The sequence below is a fragment of the Anguilla anguilla genome, chromosome 6, assembly GCF_013347855.1.
Source record: "Anguilla anguilla isolate fAngAng1 chromosome 6, fAngAng1.pri, whole genome shotgun sequence".
Classification (NCBI taxonomy): Eukaryota; Metazoa; Chordata; class Actinopteri; order Anguilliformes; family Anguillidae; genus Anguilla; species Anguilla anguilla.
The window spans coordinates 82403-100407 of NC_049206.1; the positions used below are offsets into that span (position 1 = coordinate 82403).

Sequence of the window (18005 nt, forward strand, 5' to 3'; positions counted from 1 at the left end):
CTCCGGTTGCCATGGCACCCTGCCTTATATGGACATGGGAGTCAGAGAGCAGAGAAAGGCCGACTGCAGTGTCTCTCTCTCCCTCCCTCTCTCTCTCTTTCCCTCTCTCTCCCTCCCTCTCTCTCTCCCTCCCTCACTCTCTCGCTCCCCCCTCAGTCTCTCTCCCTCCCTCCTTCTCTCTCTCTCTCCTTACCTCTCTCCCACTCCCCCCTCACTCTCTCTCTCCCTCCCTCTCTTGCTCTTTCCCTCTCTCCCTCCCTCCCTCTCTCTGTGGCTCCCCCTCTTGTTCGGTCTCTCTCTCCCTCTCCCCCTTTATCTTTCGCTCTTTTCTGAACCTCTTCCTGTCATTCTAGCTCTCTTTCTTTCTTTCTTCCTCCAAGACCTACTGTGAGTGGTAGGGGTTCATTTAGAGGGGGCCAAATAGTTTTTAGGTGTCCATTGTCAAATATGGGGGGTTCAGTATAATAAATAAATATAAAAAATAAATAAATAAATATTTAAAAAAACAGAAACACCTAGGAAGTTAATTTGAACTTACTTTAATTGTAAACACACTATATGACTTAATCTTTAATTCACAATACATTAATCCATCTTTTATTGTACAAACACAGCTAATAATTAATTGTCTGTAGGCTATTGTTTGCTGTGTGTTTTTTCAATAAATGGTGAATTGATGTATAAATATCAAAAAATTAATTTCTTAGCTATTGTTTTTTTTCAATTTGCATTGTCTTCTTTTATTTCTTGTTGATGATGATGATTATTATTTTTATAGGGTTATATAATAATAATATAACCCTAACCCTAACCATAATGTATCTTGGTATCTTCTGAAGTTGTTAAGCAATATGATTTGTACCGTTTAAATAATAAAGCTACAAAAAACAACCCCCACTGATGTAACACTGTTGTAAGGCTCAGCTTACAGTAGAATACCAGTCCAGCAGCTGAACAAACAAGTGTCCTTTATTACAGTAACTGCTAGGAGAATTCTAGCAGTGTCCTAGGCTAATGCAATTGAATGCAATTTCAGTGAAGTACATTTTTACTAACGTTAATCATCACTTAACGGTACACTATGTAGGATTTTGCGGCCCTTGTAGACTCTGTTTACACTTGGTTTTAAAATGCGTTTCAGTGATCCGAATACAAGTGGACAGCCGAGACACATTGCCCTTCACACCTGTGCCTATCATGCGTCTCTAAATTGTCCAGCTGACCACTTGTGTTCAGATTTCGTTACTGCCTACGTCACTTCTGCTAGAAGGCCGCCAGACAAGTGCCAGATTTGTTTCGCACGGGCTAGCTAAGAAAGCAAAAATGTTTCAAGAACTAATATACATGTACAAGCTATTCCAACTGTTGAGATTGGCAGGACAAAGTCACTTGCAAAACAACCACCACGTCCAGCATTGATGACGTATTTTCTTGTTGCGTCCTTGTCAGGGACGCATCAGGACACATTAGCGTTTACACTACAAAAGATACGTGGTCAAATGCGTCCCAGACCACCTCGGCAAGTGGTTGAGTGATCGGATCACAATGCATCTTGGTGGTCGTTTACACTTGTATTTAGTGCTGTCCACTTGTGATCCGATCGCCCAAGACACATTTTAAAACCAGGTGTAAACAGGGTCTCTGTGTTCGTAAACAAAAAAGTGTGTTCCTTCATCCTTAACCCACCTATACCACACCCTCAAGCGCTACAAGCAAAATGTCAAGCAAAATGGTGAGGTGGTGAAAATAGAGAGATATTGAAAATAGCAATTTTTGAACTATTCCATATAGATGGTAAAAGTAATTAGGCAGAGTTATAATGATCACTACACTGAGTGCACCCCTTAGTGCATGAGGACATTGTACGATAGCTAATCTGTAGTGCTGTTGTAACTATTTTATATTTTTCATCATTTAGTATTTAGCTATTCTGGGCCCCATTTCACGAAGCAGGATTACTCCGTTAACTGGATAACTGCACTGAGTAAAACCTGGAACCCTCCCAAATGTGGAACATGAACTGAAGTAAAAAGAGCTGTTCTGGGTTTTACTCCACGAAGTTATCCAGCCAACTCTGTAATTCTAAACCTGCAGGTAAGTATTTTCAAACCACCATTGGAGGGTTTTCTCCCCACTGGGAGTTCTGTCTTATGTACTTGCTATTTGGGGGTTCAGGCCTGGTGTCTGTCGTTTGCTTTTTGCTCTGTCCTTTGCCTTGCTACTGCTTGCTTGCTTACTTGCTGTAAAGTGTCTTTGTGACAGTTCTCTAAAAAGTGCTATACAAATGAAATTAAATTGAATTGAAATTGAAAACACCCAGAACACATTTTAGAATGACAAATACAGGTAACAGGTGCATGAATTCAGCTAAAGTGTGTAAAGACAAAGATTTCCAGTGCATCATAGATATGCTTGAGCTCACTTATTTTATGATATTTTAAAATAAAAAAATCTGCATAGTATGCCTTCAATTTTATTGCTTTTTTGTTTGTTGGCTGTAACAAATTCACTATAGTAGCTAATATGCTTTGGTAACTAGGTAGGCAGTTTTGGCAGCTAGTAAGTTTGCTAGCAAGCCAACATTACCAGTATAACATTAGCTAAACAGACTCGCAGCTAACCGGTAGATGACCAGCTTCAGAGATGCATAAATAAAATGGTAAAACTGTCTCTGCAAACTATAGAGCTAGCTGGCAAGGTAATCGCGTTATGTTTCTGTGAAGCTAGCTAGGTAGCTTACTTCGTCAGCTAGCAAAGTTACATCACTACAAAACATAAGGTCAATGTTGTTGATTACTAGATGAATACATACTAGCTAAATAAATAATGTTAGCTATATTGTTTAGCTTGCGACATTTTGTAATGTTCTCACTCTGAATGGGAGTTCTGCAAGAGTGTGTGTGTGAGTGAGAGTGTGTATGTGTGTGGATGTGTGTGTGTGTGTGTGTGTGAGAGTGCGTATGTGTGTATGTGTGTGGATGTGTGTGTGTGTGTGTGTGTGAGAGTGCGTATGTGTGTGTGGGTGTGCATGTGTGTGTGCCTGCATATGTGTGCATGTGTGTGTGTGCATGTGTCTGTGTGTGTGTGTTTGTATAGCCTACATGATTGTGTGCTTGTGTGTGTGCGTATGTGTGCATCTGTATGCATGAATGTGTGTATGCGCATGTGTGTGTATTTGTGTATGTGCTTCTATACATGAGTATGTGTGTGTGTGGGGGGGGCAAGTACAAAAACCCACACTCTGTGTCGCTGGGGGTGTGGCTTTGTACAGAGAGGTGGGGTTTGGGCCCTGGGGGTGTGGCTTTGTACAGAGAGGTGGGGTTTGGGCCCTGGGGGTGTGGCTTTGTACAGAGAGGTGGGGTTTGGGCCCTGGGGGTGTGGCTTTGTAATAATAAGAATATTAAGGCTAACAGTGTCAAATGCCTTTTTAAGGCCCAGAAAGACTGCCCCCACATGTGAAGTCTGTTCAGTATGTAGCTTTGTGGGTGAATATTCAATCGTGAAGGCTGTGTTGCATTCGGAGCGTTTACAGTGACCCCCGTCAGTGCATTCCTCAGTGAATGCCAGTAACCATGGAACCCACACAATGTTCAGTCCAGCTCATAAAATGTGTCATGTAGATGTCTGTTGCTAGGCAATGACCAAAGCACAGTAATAGTTGCACTGAGCGATGTTGTTGCAGTGGCCACAATGAGCACTCTACTGCCATCTGGTGGAGTAACAAGAACAGGCCACATGAGCTCCATATTGCGCTCTCAGGCTGAGAAACATGAAACGTTTTTCCCTAAACAATGAAAAACGTTACACGTTTCTCAGCCTGAGAGATGGGGAAACATTCATATACTTTTAAAATATATTTTTTAAATTAAAAATTAACCAAGACAACTTTTTTGGGGATTTAGTGAGAATGTGTGTGCCTGTGCGTGTATGCATGCGTGTGTGTGTGTGTGTGTGTGTGTGTGTGTATGCATGTGTGTGTGTGTTCATACTACACTGAACACTTCTCAAGGAAGGGTAAAACCAGAGTCACAAAGGGAAATATAAGCGCATGATCCAGTGAGAATATTATACCGTCAACAAAGTATGAAAAATATAGCATGCAATTAGTACTTCTGCCACTGGATGGCAGTATATTGCATAGAAAGGTGGATCCACTGTAGAAAAAACTGCCTGCTATTCTTACATACCAGCCCATTGATATTTCTCATTATCGTTCTGTGGGCCATTGCAGTTCAGCCATTGTCAGGGATTACTTAAGTTAATTATATGGCCATTTTCCTCATTAAGTCAGTCTGTGTATACAAGGGGGACTTTTCTAATGTTTTTGTTGAAATGCCATTTTAATTCACCAACTACACAATATCACCACATACCCAAAATCACCAACAAAACCTCCTGACTCACCATCAAAACGCCCAGAATCACCATCAAAACGCCATGAATCTCCCCACCACACCCGATTCACTGACCAAGAACTAAAATGTGCCGTGCATGTCTGGAGAATGAATCAGTGGGTAAAGGGAGAGGTGTTGTGTGTGGAGATTACGGAAGGCCATGGTGGGCTGCAGCACCACCGTCTGCAGGGCTGCACATGCTGCTTCCGCCCTTTGTTCTAAAGTTTATGTAAAATCCAGCCCTGACAGGCACTCAGAGTTTGTCAGAATAAAAGGCTCCATGAGCTATGGCTTCCTGCAGTCATGGGCTCTGGCATGGACTCGCTGCCTAACAGGAAAGACCCTGTGCTGTGCTCAACTTCCCTCTCCAAACCCCCCTCTTAAAAGACACCCCGTCCTAAAGAAGGAGAGTGTGACCCCAACTAGTGTCAGAAATGGGAACCGTGAGGGACTCACTGATCCCAACTGAGCTGCTGGAACCTGCACCCCCCACCCAGGGGGGCACCTTTCACCCCCACCTGCACCACCCACCCACGGGGGCACCTTTCACCCCCACCCAGGGGGCACCTTTCACCCCCACCTGCACCCCCCACCCAGGGGGACAGTCTTTCACTTCTCACCCCTCAGAGTGCAGGCAGATCCACAGGGATCCATTCTGACTCTGGCGTTCCACCATGGAATAGGAAGGAGTTAAACTATGGAAAAGTTTACTCTCCCATCTCCCTACAGCACACACTGCTACCTACACGTGCACACTGCACATGCACACACTCAGTGTAATAAAAGCAAAATATGACTGTTATAACATTAGTTACATTAACATCAGAAACTTGTTCTCCATTATCATCAACATCATCATCATCTGCATTATACTGCATTACACTGAATACCCGATGGCCAGACACAACCGATAAAGCCATCACATAAGAGAGAGCACTGTGCTGATTAAGGAAACTACTGGTTTCATTTTTGTCTCTTGTAAATGTTGTCTTCTATCGCAAAGAACTATAATTATTTACAGTGACAATGCATCATAATTTTGAGCAAACACAAAACTGCTTGACAACTCTCTGAGACTTCTGAGGACACGTTTGGTCAAGATTTGAAAATGCACCATAACAGAAATTCATTATTCATTATTATCCAAAATTTGACTTGAAATGGTCTGCAGGATAGGAAAACAGAGATTGTGTACTGATGATGTCTATAGGCAGAGAAGCAGAGGGAATATGCTCAGCAGTTAGTATTGTAAATGGTAGCTATTCTGATGAATTTAAGATTTAGAATTTTTTGTGCAAAAGAAAAGGTGTTTATTTCTTTTTTATTTCTCTGATGGCTTGAATTTTGTGGGTCCACTAAACAGGTTGTGTATTTTGGCTGTGACCAAGAGTCACGTCTTCAGAGCACAGCCTGGCTGTGTCTAAGAGTCACATCTTCAGAGCACAGCCTGGCTGTGTCTAAGAGTCACATCTTCAGAGCACAGCCTGGCTGTGTCTAAGAGTCACATCTTCAGAGCACAGCTTGGCTGTGTCTAAGAGTCACATCTTCAGAGCACAGCCTGGTTGTATGAGTCACATCTTCAGAGCACAGCCTGGCTGTGTCTAAGAGTCACATCTTCAGAGCACAGACAAATTCAAATAGTAGAAGTTTTGGCATGAGACAACAAACCAGAGCTCATGAATGCAAAGAGTGAATAACCATGAGAACACCTGAGAGCATGTCAGCATGGTGAGACAGAAACTGACTGTACAGCACACATTGGGACCAATCACAGAAACCTCCTACAATCTTAAAGTTGTGACAGCTTATTTTTTTAAATCATATTTTGGATTTAATTGTAGTTCATAATAAAAATAGTCTAATTAAAATGGCGGGTTTAAAGCCTTCCTCTTCGCAGCTGGGGCCTGTAAACATGTTATAGTTACAGCGGACTGTCCTCTGCGCAGCTGGGAGTTGCAGCAGACTGTCCTCTGCGCAGCTGGGGCCTGGGAACGTGTAGTTACAGCAGAATCCCGTCTGTCCCTGCAGGATAGAGCAGGTAAAACCCAGGGCAATGGCCTCAGTTACCACTTCACAGAAAAAAACTAAAACAGCACTAACCTCCCAGCAGCCCCTTGGGTTTTTTCCACCGCTGACATCTGGTCTGTTTCCAAACACACTGATGCGATACGGAAATCTGTTGATGATATTGTTTAGGAATGACTCAAATAAGTTCCAAAAAAAACCATTGCAATTGTTACTTGTACTTATTTACAATTACCTGTCAAGCTAGATGGGGTGGGTACAGGAGGCCATAGTGAGAACAATGTTCGCACTACCCCCCCCCCCCGCCCCCGCCCCGCCCCAATGTGCGATGTTATGATAACCTCTGGAACGATGTTCAAGGGCAGTGCAAAGCAGGAAGGAGTCATGCAATAGGAACAGTGGAGCTTCGTTTATAAACAGTGAATATTTCCCACCCGTCTGAGACCGGCATTCTCAGCAGAACGTGTCTGATGTTTGACTTCCCAAGGACCTGAAGAGGAGAATCTCAAGCAGACAGGCTCCAGCTCAGCGGCTAACTCCGCTCAAACAGCCATGTACAGCGGAAGCTATCCACAGACCAAGTTCGCTCTGGACGCAAAGAAAATGCACAAGTCCAAAGAAAAGAGCTGTGGCTACTACTGGCGCATCATCTTCTTCTTCAGCTCACTGATCCAGTCGCTGATCATCGTGAGCCTGGTGCTGTTCATGGTGTACGGGCATCCGGAGCAGTCGTCAGAGGAAAAGCGGGCGCAGGACCTGCAGCAAAGCTTCACGCAGCTCACCGCCGAAAACAAGCAGCTGCAGCAGCTGAAGAGCAACCTCACGCGGCTGCTCAACACCACCCTCACCAAGAAGCTGAAGGACGACCAGGACCTGCACAGACTGCGCAGACTCGCCAACGTGTCCGCTGCCACCATCCTCAATTTCAACACCAAACTGGTGGGTAACCCAAACATTTTACACATCTTTTATTTCTTTAGTGTTCAAAGGAGGAGTTAAAGTTCTGGATATATTTTGTGTTGAAATCTAATATAGAGGGGCTTGTGCATAGGCACAGATCTGTGCTTGTTCTCAAACAGATCTTTGGAGTTACATTGATAAGTACTTTGTTGGGTTTATATCTGGCGTTTAATAAATTATCATTTAAAATATATAATGCTCCATTCATAAATCTGTCATTATTGACAGGCCTGGATTTGTCCCTGTAAGTCATTGAAAAATAGAAGTACACACGGTCTTAAATTTATGGGGAACTTTTCCCCCCTTATTCACCATATTTGTAACCTACCATTAAAGAAAATCTGGTACAGTCCCTGTTTTTAAATATCACCTTAAACCCTATTTTTATTAAATTGGCTTACATAATGACTAATAGCCATTTACCATCCATCTTTTTAGATTTTGTATTGCCGGGTTTCAATTCTGTTTTTACTGTGTTTACTTTTACTGTGCATATTTCTTCTTGTTTTATTTCTTTGTTTTTATGTTGTAATTTTATTTTAATTTGTACCTCATTCTTTTTTGTTCTGGAAAGAAATTTGCTCTATGCTTGAATGGTGCTATATAAATAAAATGAATTATTTTTAAAAATCATATTTGTTTGAATTAAGGAAAATGTTTCAGTTTTTAAGTTGCCGAATATATTAAAATTCATTATGCCGATAATGTGACAATTAGGCCTAATATGCCTTTTTTTGCCTTTTCATTCTGAACATGGTTGGCTCTACACAGGGCCCTCGGACTATAGTAATGAATAGGGCACAACAAACCATTTTTTACCCAAATACTCAGGAATCATTTACAAAATGACTGGTTCTTTTATACAAAACAAAACCCATTAAATGTTTGGAGGATCTGAATGCCACTGTGTGACTGTTGATTTTTCTCCTCTGCAGTATGTGTGTAAAATGGACTGTGTGACTGTTGATTTTTCTCCTCTGCAGTGCGTGTAAAATGGACTGTGTGACTATTGATTTTTCTCCTCTGAGGTATGTGTGTAAAATGGACTGTGTGACTATTGATTTTTCTCCTCTGAGGTATGTGTGTAAAATGGACTGTGTGACTATTGATTTTTCTCCTCTGAGGTATGTGTGTAAAATGGACTGTGTGACTGTTGATTTTTCTCTTCTGCAGTACGTGTGTGAGATAGAGAAAAGGAACAAAGCGCCTGTGCTTCCCGCAGCATGCCCCGGGAGCTCGAACCGTAAGTCTACACCTGCTCTGCTCCTTAATGCATGGCATCTACATCATTCTTCCTTGCTGATGGGTAACAGGAAAGGTGCAATTAGTTATGCAATAAGTGTGTGTATGGCGTTTTGCTACAGCAGAGTGTTGATGCTTTTGAAGTGTGTAGCTCATAGATAAGAAGTTCGGATAACTTATAAGTTCAGGATGTTCTGGGTGTTAATGAGAAAAACATGCACATATTTGCTCAGACATCCCTTACAAAAAAAATAGCATGTTAAAAAACCACATGTGCTCAAAAACCACATGTGAACGCCCAGCATGTGAAGAGTACACGTGAACTATAAAAATAATCCCGCTCATAAGATGATAGCAGAAAAAGTCACATTTTGTTTTCACGTGAAAGTTGTACTTAATGTTTTATAAAGGAGAAGATGCACATTTCTCATGACTTCATGCAAATCCAATTTTCTTTTCACATTGTCAAACATTTTTTCACGTGAGAATTTCCAGTTCATATGTTACATTTTCTGTTAAATTCACATGAGAAAATGTGAACTTCACTTTTGAAATTGTGATTTTCTTATGTAAAAAGGCAACTTTCACGTGATTTTTTCATAAGGGATCATTCAAAGCTGTTCTCTCTGTGGCCACTTGCAATGACCACTGATGTACTGTCTGTGTCAAAAAGTAACAGGAACCATATGAAATCCATACAACAATGTTAAACTGCATGTTCGGAGAAACTGAGAGCTGTTAGGGTTATGTTCTGGTTGTGTTGTGGCTGTTAGGGTTATGTTCTGGCCGATATGGTTATGTTACAGTTACAGGAAGTCATTCAGTGCTCTCTCCCCTCAGCTAGCACCAGCAACCGGCTCATTCAGCTGCAGGCCATGTACAGACTCCTGGAAGCCAACTTCACCCAGACTGTGCAGCACCTGAGCCGGGACCTGGAGCTGGCCAACCGGGCGCGGGACAGCCTGACGCTGGAGGCCATCAGCCTGCGCAGGAACTCCTCTGACCTGCAGCGCCAGCTGGACGCCTATGGCAGGAAGTGCAAGGGCGACTTTGTCCAATCACTGGACGGCATCCAGACGGTGACTCGCGCCTTCATGACCCGGATTGATGGCCTGTTCCCAGTCGTGTTCCCCTTCCAGCTCACCTGCGAGAAGCAGAAGGAGCAGCTGGACCAGATCCGCAGCAACTGCAGCAGCCTGTCGCGTGAGGTGGAGACCAAGTTCCAGAGCTACCTGGACAGCGTGGGCTCGCAGGTGTCGCGGATCCAGGCCGAGAGCAGCCGGCTGAATGTGCAGAACGCGCGGCTGCAGGAGGACCTGCGCTGGAGCCGGCAGAACCACACGGCCGAGGCCGCGCTGAGCCGCAGGAGGAGCCAGGAGGCGCAGGACAGGTACGATAAGGAGCTGGAGCGCCTGCTGAAGGAGCAGAGCAAGCTGAGAAATGAGAATGAGCTTCAGAAACACGGCATCGCTGTGAAGAGCAGCGAGATCAGCCTGCTCACCAACCAGGTCCTCAACCTCAACCAGTCACTCAGAAACTGCATCCCCAAGGTAAGCCTTCTCTCTCACACACACACACACACACACACAATACACACACACGCACGCACACACGCACGCACGCACTCACACACACACACACACACACACACACACACACAATACACACACACGCACACACGCACGCACTCACACATGCACGCATGCAATACACACGCACGCGCACACGCACGCACGCACGCACGCACGCACGCAATACACACACACACACACACAGGCAATACACACACAAACACACACACACACACATACACAAACACGCAATACACACAAACACACGCAATACACACACAAACACAAACAATACACAAACACACACACACGCAATACACACACTCACACAATACACACACAAGCATACAATACACACACATGCAATACACACACAAACACAAACAATACACAAACACACATGCAATACACACACTCACACAATACACACACAAACACACACAAGCATACAATAGACACATACACACGCACGCAACACTCACACACACACAGTACACACAGACAGACACACACACACACAGATGCAACACACACACAATACACACACAGACACACATGCAACATACATACACACACACGCAATACACACACACGCACACGCACACGCACAAGCACACGCACACAATACACACACACAAACAAGCAACACACACATGCAAACACGCACATGCAATACACACACAATCAAATCTGACTCCCGAATGAGTCCTATTGTTTCTCCATATTTTTGTGCGATAGTGACACATGTAGGAAGGGTATTTACTGCAGGATAGTGGCACATGTAGGAAGGGTATTTACTGCAGGATAGTGGCACATGTAGGAAGAGTATTTACTGCAGGATAGTGGCACATGTAGGAAGAGTATTTACTGCAGGATAGTGGCACATGTAGGAAGGGTATTTACTGCAGGATAGTGGCACATGTAGGAAGAGTATTTACTGCAGGATAGTGACACATGTAGGAAGGGTATTTACTGCAGGATAGTGACACATGTAGGAAGGGTATTTACTGCAGGATAGTGGCACATGTAGGAAGAGTATTTACTGCAGGACAGTGACACATGTAGGAAGGGTATTTACTGCAGGATAGTGGCACATGTAGGAAGAGTATTTACTGCAGGACAGTGACACATGTAGGAAGGGTATTTACTGCAGGATAGTGGCACATGTAGGAAGAGTATTTACTGCAGGTCACAGGCACGTTTTCTGCCTTTCAGCCGGCTTCCCCCAAACTGCCAGGGCTGCTACCCGGCAGCGCTGGAACAGGAGGGACTTTCCCAGTTCTAACCAAACCAGGACTGGGAGGAACAGGATTTAATTTTCTGGGACTAACTAAACCAGGATTGAATGTACCAGGAATTGGAGGAACAGGGATGAATTCACAGGGGATGAATGTTCCCGGAACGACTTCAGGCTTTAATATTGGTATTATTCGCCATTTTTAAAAGGCATTGAATGTGGTGAAATATCCTGTGTGCAGCGCTTAGTGCGTGCACGTGTGTTTGTGCTGGGATTGATGCTGTGCTGTGACTGATGTTGAGCTGTGATTGATGCAGTGATTGGTGCTGTGATATACTGATGGTGTGATTGATTCTGTGCCGTGATTGATGCAGTGATTGCTGTTGTGATGTAATTGATACTGTGGTTGATGCTGTGCTGTGATTGTTCTGATTCTACAGATCTTCAGAAGCACTTAAAGGAGCTCCAGGAAATGGCAAACAAGGACTCTGGGTAAGTCTGTTCTGGGCTTAAACCTTCTGAAGTGTTCTGGTAAAGTTAGAGGACATGTACTTCAGACAGCACTGACAAAACAGGAAGTTTGTCACCAGGGCAGAGCAGTTATAGGGCCAGTGTGCTATAGTGACTGTGTGTTACAGGGGGCAAGGCATTACAGGGAGAGAGCATCATGGGGGGAGGCGTTACAGGGGCAAAGAGTTACAGGGACGGAGTGCTACAGCGAGAGGGGGTTACAGGGACAGTGTTACAGGGAGCGGGGGTTACAGGGGCAGTGTTACAGGGAGAGGGGGTTACAGGGGCAGTGTTACAGGGAGCGGGGGTTACAGGGACAGTGTTACAGGGAGAGGGGGTTACAGGGGCAGTGTTACAGGGACAGTGTTACAGGGAGCGGGGGTTACAGGGGCAGTGTTACAGGGAGAGGGGGTTACAGAGGCAGTGTTACAGTGAGAGGGGGTTACAGAGGCAGTGTTACAGGGAGAGGGGGTTACAGGGACAGTGTTACAGGGAGGGGGGTTACAGGGGCAGTGTTACAGGGAGAGGGTGTTACAGGGAGCGGGGGTTACAGGGGCAGTGTTACAGTGAGAGGGGGTTACAGGGGCAGTGTTACAGGGAGAGGGGGTTACAGGGGCAGTGTTACAGGGAGAGGGGGTTACAGGGACAGTGTTACAGGGAGCGGGGGTTACAGGGACAGTGTTACAGGGAGGGGGGGTTACAGGGACAGTGTTACAGGGAGGGGGGTTACAGGGAGCGGGGGTTACAGGGGCAGTGTTACAGGGAGAGGGGGTTACAGTAAGAGGGGGTTACAGGTACAGTGTTACAGGGAGGGGGGGTTACAGGGGCAGTGTTACAGGGAGAGGGGGTTACAGTGAGAGGGGGTTACAGGGGCAGTGTTTCAGGGAGAGGGGGTTACAGGGGCAGTGTTACAGGGAGCGGGGGTTACAGGGGCAGTGTTACAGGGAGCGTGTTACAGTGAGAGGGGGTTACAGGGGCAGTGTTACAGGGAGAGGGGGTTACAGGTACAGTGTTACAGGGAGAGGGGGTTACAGGGACAGTGTTACAGGGAGAGGGGGTTACAGAGACAGTGTTACAGGTACAGTGTTACAGGGAGAGGGTGTTACAGGGACAGGACAGACTTACAAGTATGACTGGGTGCTCCAGAATGGGAAAACAAAATTGTAATTTAGTGTGACATCTGGCCAACATGAAAACTTGCAAGCCCCTTCTGCATCTCACTTTGTCCATCTCTCTTTTCTCTAGTGTCTCTGGGTAATTCCAGGGAAGAGAGGAGACTGCCACACTGCCAGCTCTAATCTACAGCCTTCTGGAACTTTATGAGCATATGAAGAGGACACACTCATAACTGTCCTGTTGCTTTCCCTGTGTACACGCATTTAAAGCTGCCATAGACCGCTCAGACCAATTAACCACCAGCACCTTGTAAACAGCAATGTATGGGATGTATATACATTCATAAAAAATAAATATATTTTATGGGAACCTTTGGAGTCGGCTTGTAGTTTTGTTTTGGGCAGACCTGTCCCCAGCAGCACCCAGCCCCGCCCCCCCCCCCCCCCCCACAGGGTTTTATTCTTATTGTCTTAAAAGTGCTGGTGGACTTCTGGGAACACTCAAGTGTTTATGATAATCTTCCAACCTGTTGACAGGGTAATTGAGGACCGCAGAGGTGATGAGGCCAGCCAAAACACCGGTGTTTACAGAGAAAACAATGAGAAAAACCCATTGCGCAAGAAAGGCGGATGTTTCATCACTTAAGATGGATGCAAAATTGTATTATTGCATGAGAGACAGAGACAGAGAGAGAGAGAGAGAGAGAGAGAGCAAGACATGGAGCATCCACTGGAGAATTCCACAGCTATAATAGCCTTGGCCACTGTACAGGGTACCTCCCATTACTGTTGCATTATGATAGGGAAGTGTATCTTTAAAATAAACACGGGCCCTTCCCATAGTCCTGTCATAAACTGCAGGCATCGTCAGCCACTGATCTCAGGAATGCATTGTTCTGTCTGCTTCCAAACTCCACAGGCCTCCTATACTAACCCTGCTTCCTGGGGTACACCCAAACCCCACAGGCCTCCCACACTAACCCAGCTTCCTGGGGTACACCCAAACCCCACAGACCATCCACACTAACCCAGCTTCCTGGGGTACACCCAAACCCGTCAGGCCTCCCACACTAACCCTGCTTCCTGGGGTACACCCAAACCCCACAGGCCTCCCACACTAACCCTGCTTCCGGGGGTACACCCAAACCCCACAGGCCTCCCACACTAACCCTGCTTCCTGGGGTACACCCAAACCCCACAGGCCTCCCACACTAACCCTGCTTCCTGGGATACACCCAAACCCGACAGGCCTCCCACACTAACCCTGCTTCCTGGGGTACATTGACAGCCATTGTGACGAAAAGCCATAGGGCCGTTTTGAAACCAAATTCATCCACGCTCCATTCTGTGTCTAAGTGGAGCTTCCCTAGGAAACCCTGGTGAAGCGTGTGGTCGCAGATGACCCCCCGCAGGTAAGGTCCTGTAAACGTGTGGAATTGGGCTCCTTGCATAGGTTACCCCTCACATTCAATGACACAAGGTGTCATTCAAAGCAAACAGCAGACTCAGGAGAAGGAACCCCCTGCTATTATCAGGATATCCTCTGTTAAACTGCATTTTCCCTCTGGTACTGTGGGCCTGCCCTGAAGTAACCCCAGAGGCCGGCCAGCGTGTGGTTCACACAGACACTACCGTATTACTGAGCTAGACAAGGTTCACACAGACACTACATATTACTGAGCTAGACAAGGTTCACACAGACACTACCTATCACTGAGCTAGACAAGGTTCACACAGACACTACCGTATTACTGAGCTAGGCAAGGTTCACACAGACACTACCGCATTACTGAGCTAGGCAAGGTTCACACAGACACTACATATTACTGAGCTAGGCAAGGTTCACACAGACACTACCGTATTAATGAGCTAGGCAAGGTTCACACAGACACTACCGTATTACTGAGCTAGGCAAGGTTCACACAGACACTACCGTATTACTGAGCTAGGCAAGGCTCACACAGACACTACCGTATTACTGAGCTAGACAAGGTTCACACAGACACTACCGTATTACTGAGCTAGGCAAGGCTCACACAGACACTACCGTATTACTGAGCTAGACAAGGTTCACACAGACACTACCGTATTACTGAGCTAGACAAGGTTCACACAGACACTACCGTATTACTGAGCTAGGCAAGGTTCACACAGACACTACATATTACTGAGCTAGACAAGGTTCACACAGACACTACCGTATTACTGAGCTAGGCAAGGTTCACACAGACACTACCGTATTACTGAGCTAGACAAGGTTAATTCATAAGGATTTTTCACACAGCACATCCAAGTCATCATCATGAGAACCATTGTGGCTTAATTTATTACAGTTTTGAAATGAAGGTATACCCACATCAAGCTAACGGCTACAGTAGCTGGACATGCCAGTTTGCTAGTGACAGGGTTGATCACCATGATAAGCCTACTATTATTAATTCAATATGCCTTCTATGCAATACACACTGGATCTAATCAGCTAGCTAAGAGTCACAGTAATTTTTCTGCTATCTAATGTAACCCTACATACTCATTGTGTAGTTTTAATCAAAACAAACACAGAAACCAAAAGCACAATAATTACAGATTACCAATGGGTTTTTTAGGAACAAATATTTCTTAAATCACAATTTATGACCGGGCGTATATCAGAATCACACTCGTAGGCCTGGGTGTATATCAGAATCACACTTGTAGGACTGGGTGTATATCAGAATCACGCTTGTAAAACTGGGTGTATATCAGAATCACACTTGTAGGACTGGGTGTATATCAGAATCACGCTCGTAAAACTGGGTGTATATCAGAATCACACTTGTAGGACTGGGTGTATATCAGATTCACGTTCGTAAAACTGGGTGTATATCAGAATCAGACTTGTAAAACTGGGTGTATATCAGAATGACGCTTGTAGGCCTGGGTGTATATCAGATTCACGTTCGTAAAACTGGGTGTATATCAGAATCACACTCGTAAAACTGGGTGTATATCAGAATCACACTCGTAAATCTGGATGTATATCAGAATCACTTGTAGGACTGGGTGTATATCAGAATCACGCTCGTAAAACTGGGTGTATATCAGAATCACACTCGTAAAACTGGGTGTATATCAGAATCACACTCGTAAATCTGGATGTATATCAGAATCACTTGTAGGACTGGGTGTATATCAGAATCACACTCGTAAAACTGGGTGTATATCAGAATCACACTCGTAAATCTGGATGTATATCAGAATCACTTGTAGGACTGGGTGTATATCAGAATCACACTCGTAAAACTGAGTGTATATCAGAATCACACTCGTAAATCTGGATGTATATCAGAATCACTTGTAGGACTGGGTGTATATCAGAATCACACTCGTAAAACTGGGTGTATATCAGAATCACACTCGTAAATCTGGATGTATATCAGAATCACTTGTAGGACTGGGTGTATATCAGAATCACACTCGTAAAACTGAGTGTATATCAGAATCACACTCATAAAACTGGGTGCATATCAGAATCACGCTTGTAGGCCAGGGGGTATATCAGAATCACTCTCGTAAATCTGGGTGTATATCAGAATCACACTTGTAGGACTGGGTGTATGTCAGAATCACGCTCGTAAAGCTGGGTGTATATCAGTCACACTTGTAGGCCTGGGTGTATATCAGAATCATGCTCGTAAAACTTGGTGTATATCAGAATCACGCTTGGAGGACTGGGTGTAACTGTCCTGAGGTGTTTCTAAAGGGCACGCATAGATAGATATAAACAGACATATAGATAGGAGGGGGGAGAGTGGAGAGAGGGGGAATGAGAGAGATGGAAAGAGACAGAAACAGAGAGAAAGACAGAGAGAGAGGGAGAGCACAGAGGATTTCACCGTTTGTCCTGTGTCAGGTTCCTGTCGGGTTCCTGGCTCTCACACTCTTTGTTTGAGGCTGTGACTCTGATTGCACTTCCTGTGCGGCTCCACGGGACCTGCTGGGCAGCCTGGTAAAGACATTACGGGGCAAAGCCTCATTCCCACACCCCCGCCCTCCTCTGAGGTAAACAGTGTCCCTCTACGTCCTCGAGTTGCCCCCCGAGCTAAATTCCGGAAGCAGCTGAGCTAATCGCTAATCTACCGCCTGGCCACATGGCTGTGATCACACAAAACAACCCTTACGTAACTGAAGTCAGAGACCACCACTCACACACACACTTACACACACATAAACACACACAACCATACACACACACTTACACACACATAAACACACACAACCACACACCCACACACACACACACACACTTACACACACATAAACACACACAACCACTCACACACACACAACCACTCACAGACTCACTTACACACACATAAACACACACACACTTACACACACATAAACACACACAACCATTCACAGACTCACTTACACACACAACCACTCATTCACTTACTTACACACTCATGAACACACACACGCAACCACACACACACTCACGAACACACACACACACACACAACCACTCACACACACACTTACACAAACACATACACAACCACTCACACACGCAAAAACACACACACACACACTTACACACACTCACACACATATAAACACACACAACCATTTACACACACTCACACTCACACACACATAACACATAACCACTGACACACAATCCCTCACATGCACACACACAGAAAAGCTCTAGAAAGAGTACAAAGAAGGGAAACAAATCTCTATCCTGCTATGTACATTATGAGGACTTAAAACATTTTAACCTTTTTTAGCTTCAGCAAACGTCATATTACAAACACCTGGCACACTCTTATCCAGAACACACAGCAATGAAAAACAGATCACCATGAAGGCACAGAGGTGGATTTATGAGTGTAACCTAACAGAAAAATGTAATTGAAGCTTTTACATTTAAAAGAATTAACAAAGAGTACTGTGGAATATATTC

At 44.9% G+C, this 18005-nt stretch overlaps 1 protein-coding gene and 1 long non-coding RNA gene across 3 annotated transcripts; one reads left to right on the forward strand and one right to left on the reverse strand.

The window, feature by feature from the left end:
- Positions 1-4954: 4954 nt before the first annotated feature.
- Positions 4955-6707, reverse strand: LOC118230779. Its single transcript, XR_004765921.1, has 3 exons — positions 6655-6707; positions 6495-6570; positions 4955-6416 (listed from the first exon to the last, which is right to left on the reverse strand). It is a non-coding gene; the product is annotated as an uncharacterized LOC118230779 (long non-coding RNA).
- Positions 6708-6770: 63 nt separating this feature from the next.
- On the forward strand, positions 6771-13424 carry LOC118230780 (plasmalemma vesicle-associated protein-like). 2 transcript variants are annotated; one of them, XM_035424091.1, is made up of 6 exons: positions 6773-7358; positions 8553-8622; positions 9462-10171; positions 11408-11615; positions 11870-11921; positions 13185-13424. In XM_035424091.1, the coding sequence occupies exons 1-6, from the start codon at positions 6972-6974 to the stop codon at positions 13195-13197; spliced, it is 1440 nt and encodes a 479-aa protein (XP_035279982.1). In that variant the 5' UTR covers positions 6773-6971; the 3' UTR covers positions 13198-13424. The 2 variants fall into 2 exon arrangements, with proteins under 2 accessions (XP_035279983.1, XP_035279982.1); XM_035424092.1 differs by lacking the exon at positions 11408-11615 and having other exon boundaries at positions 6771-7358.
- The last annotated feature ends 4581 nt before the right edge of the window (positions 13425-18005 follow it).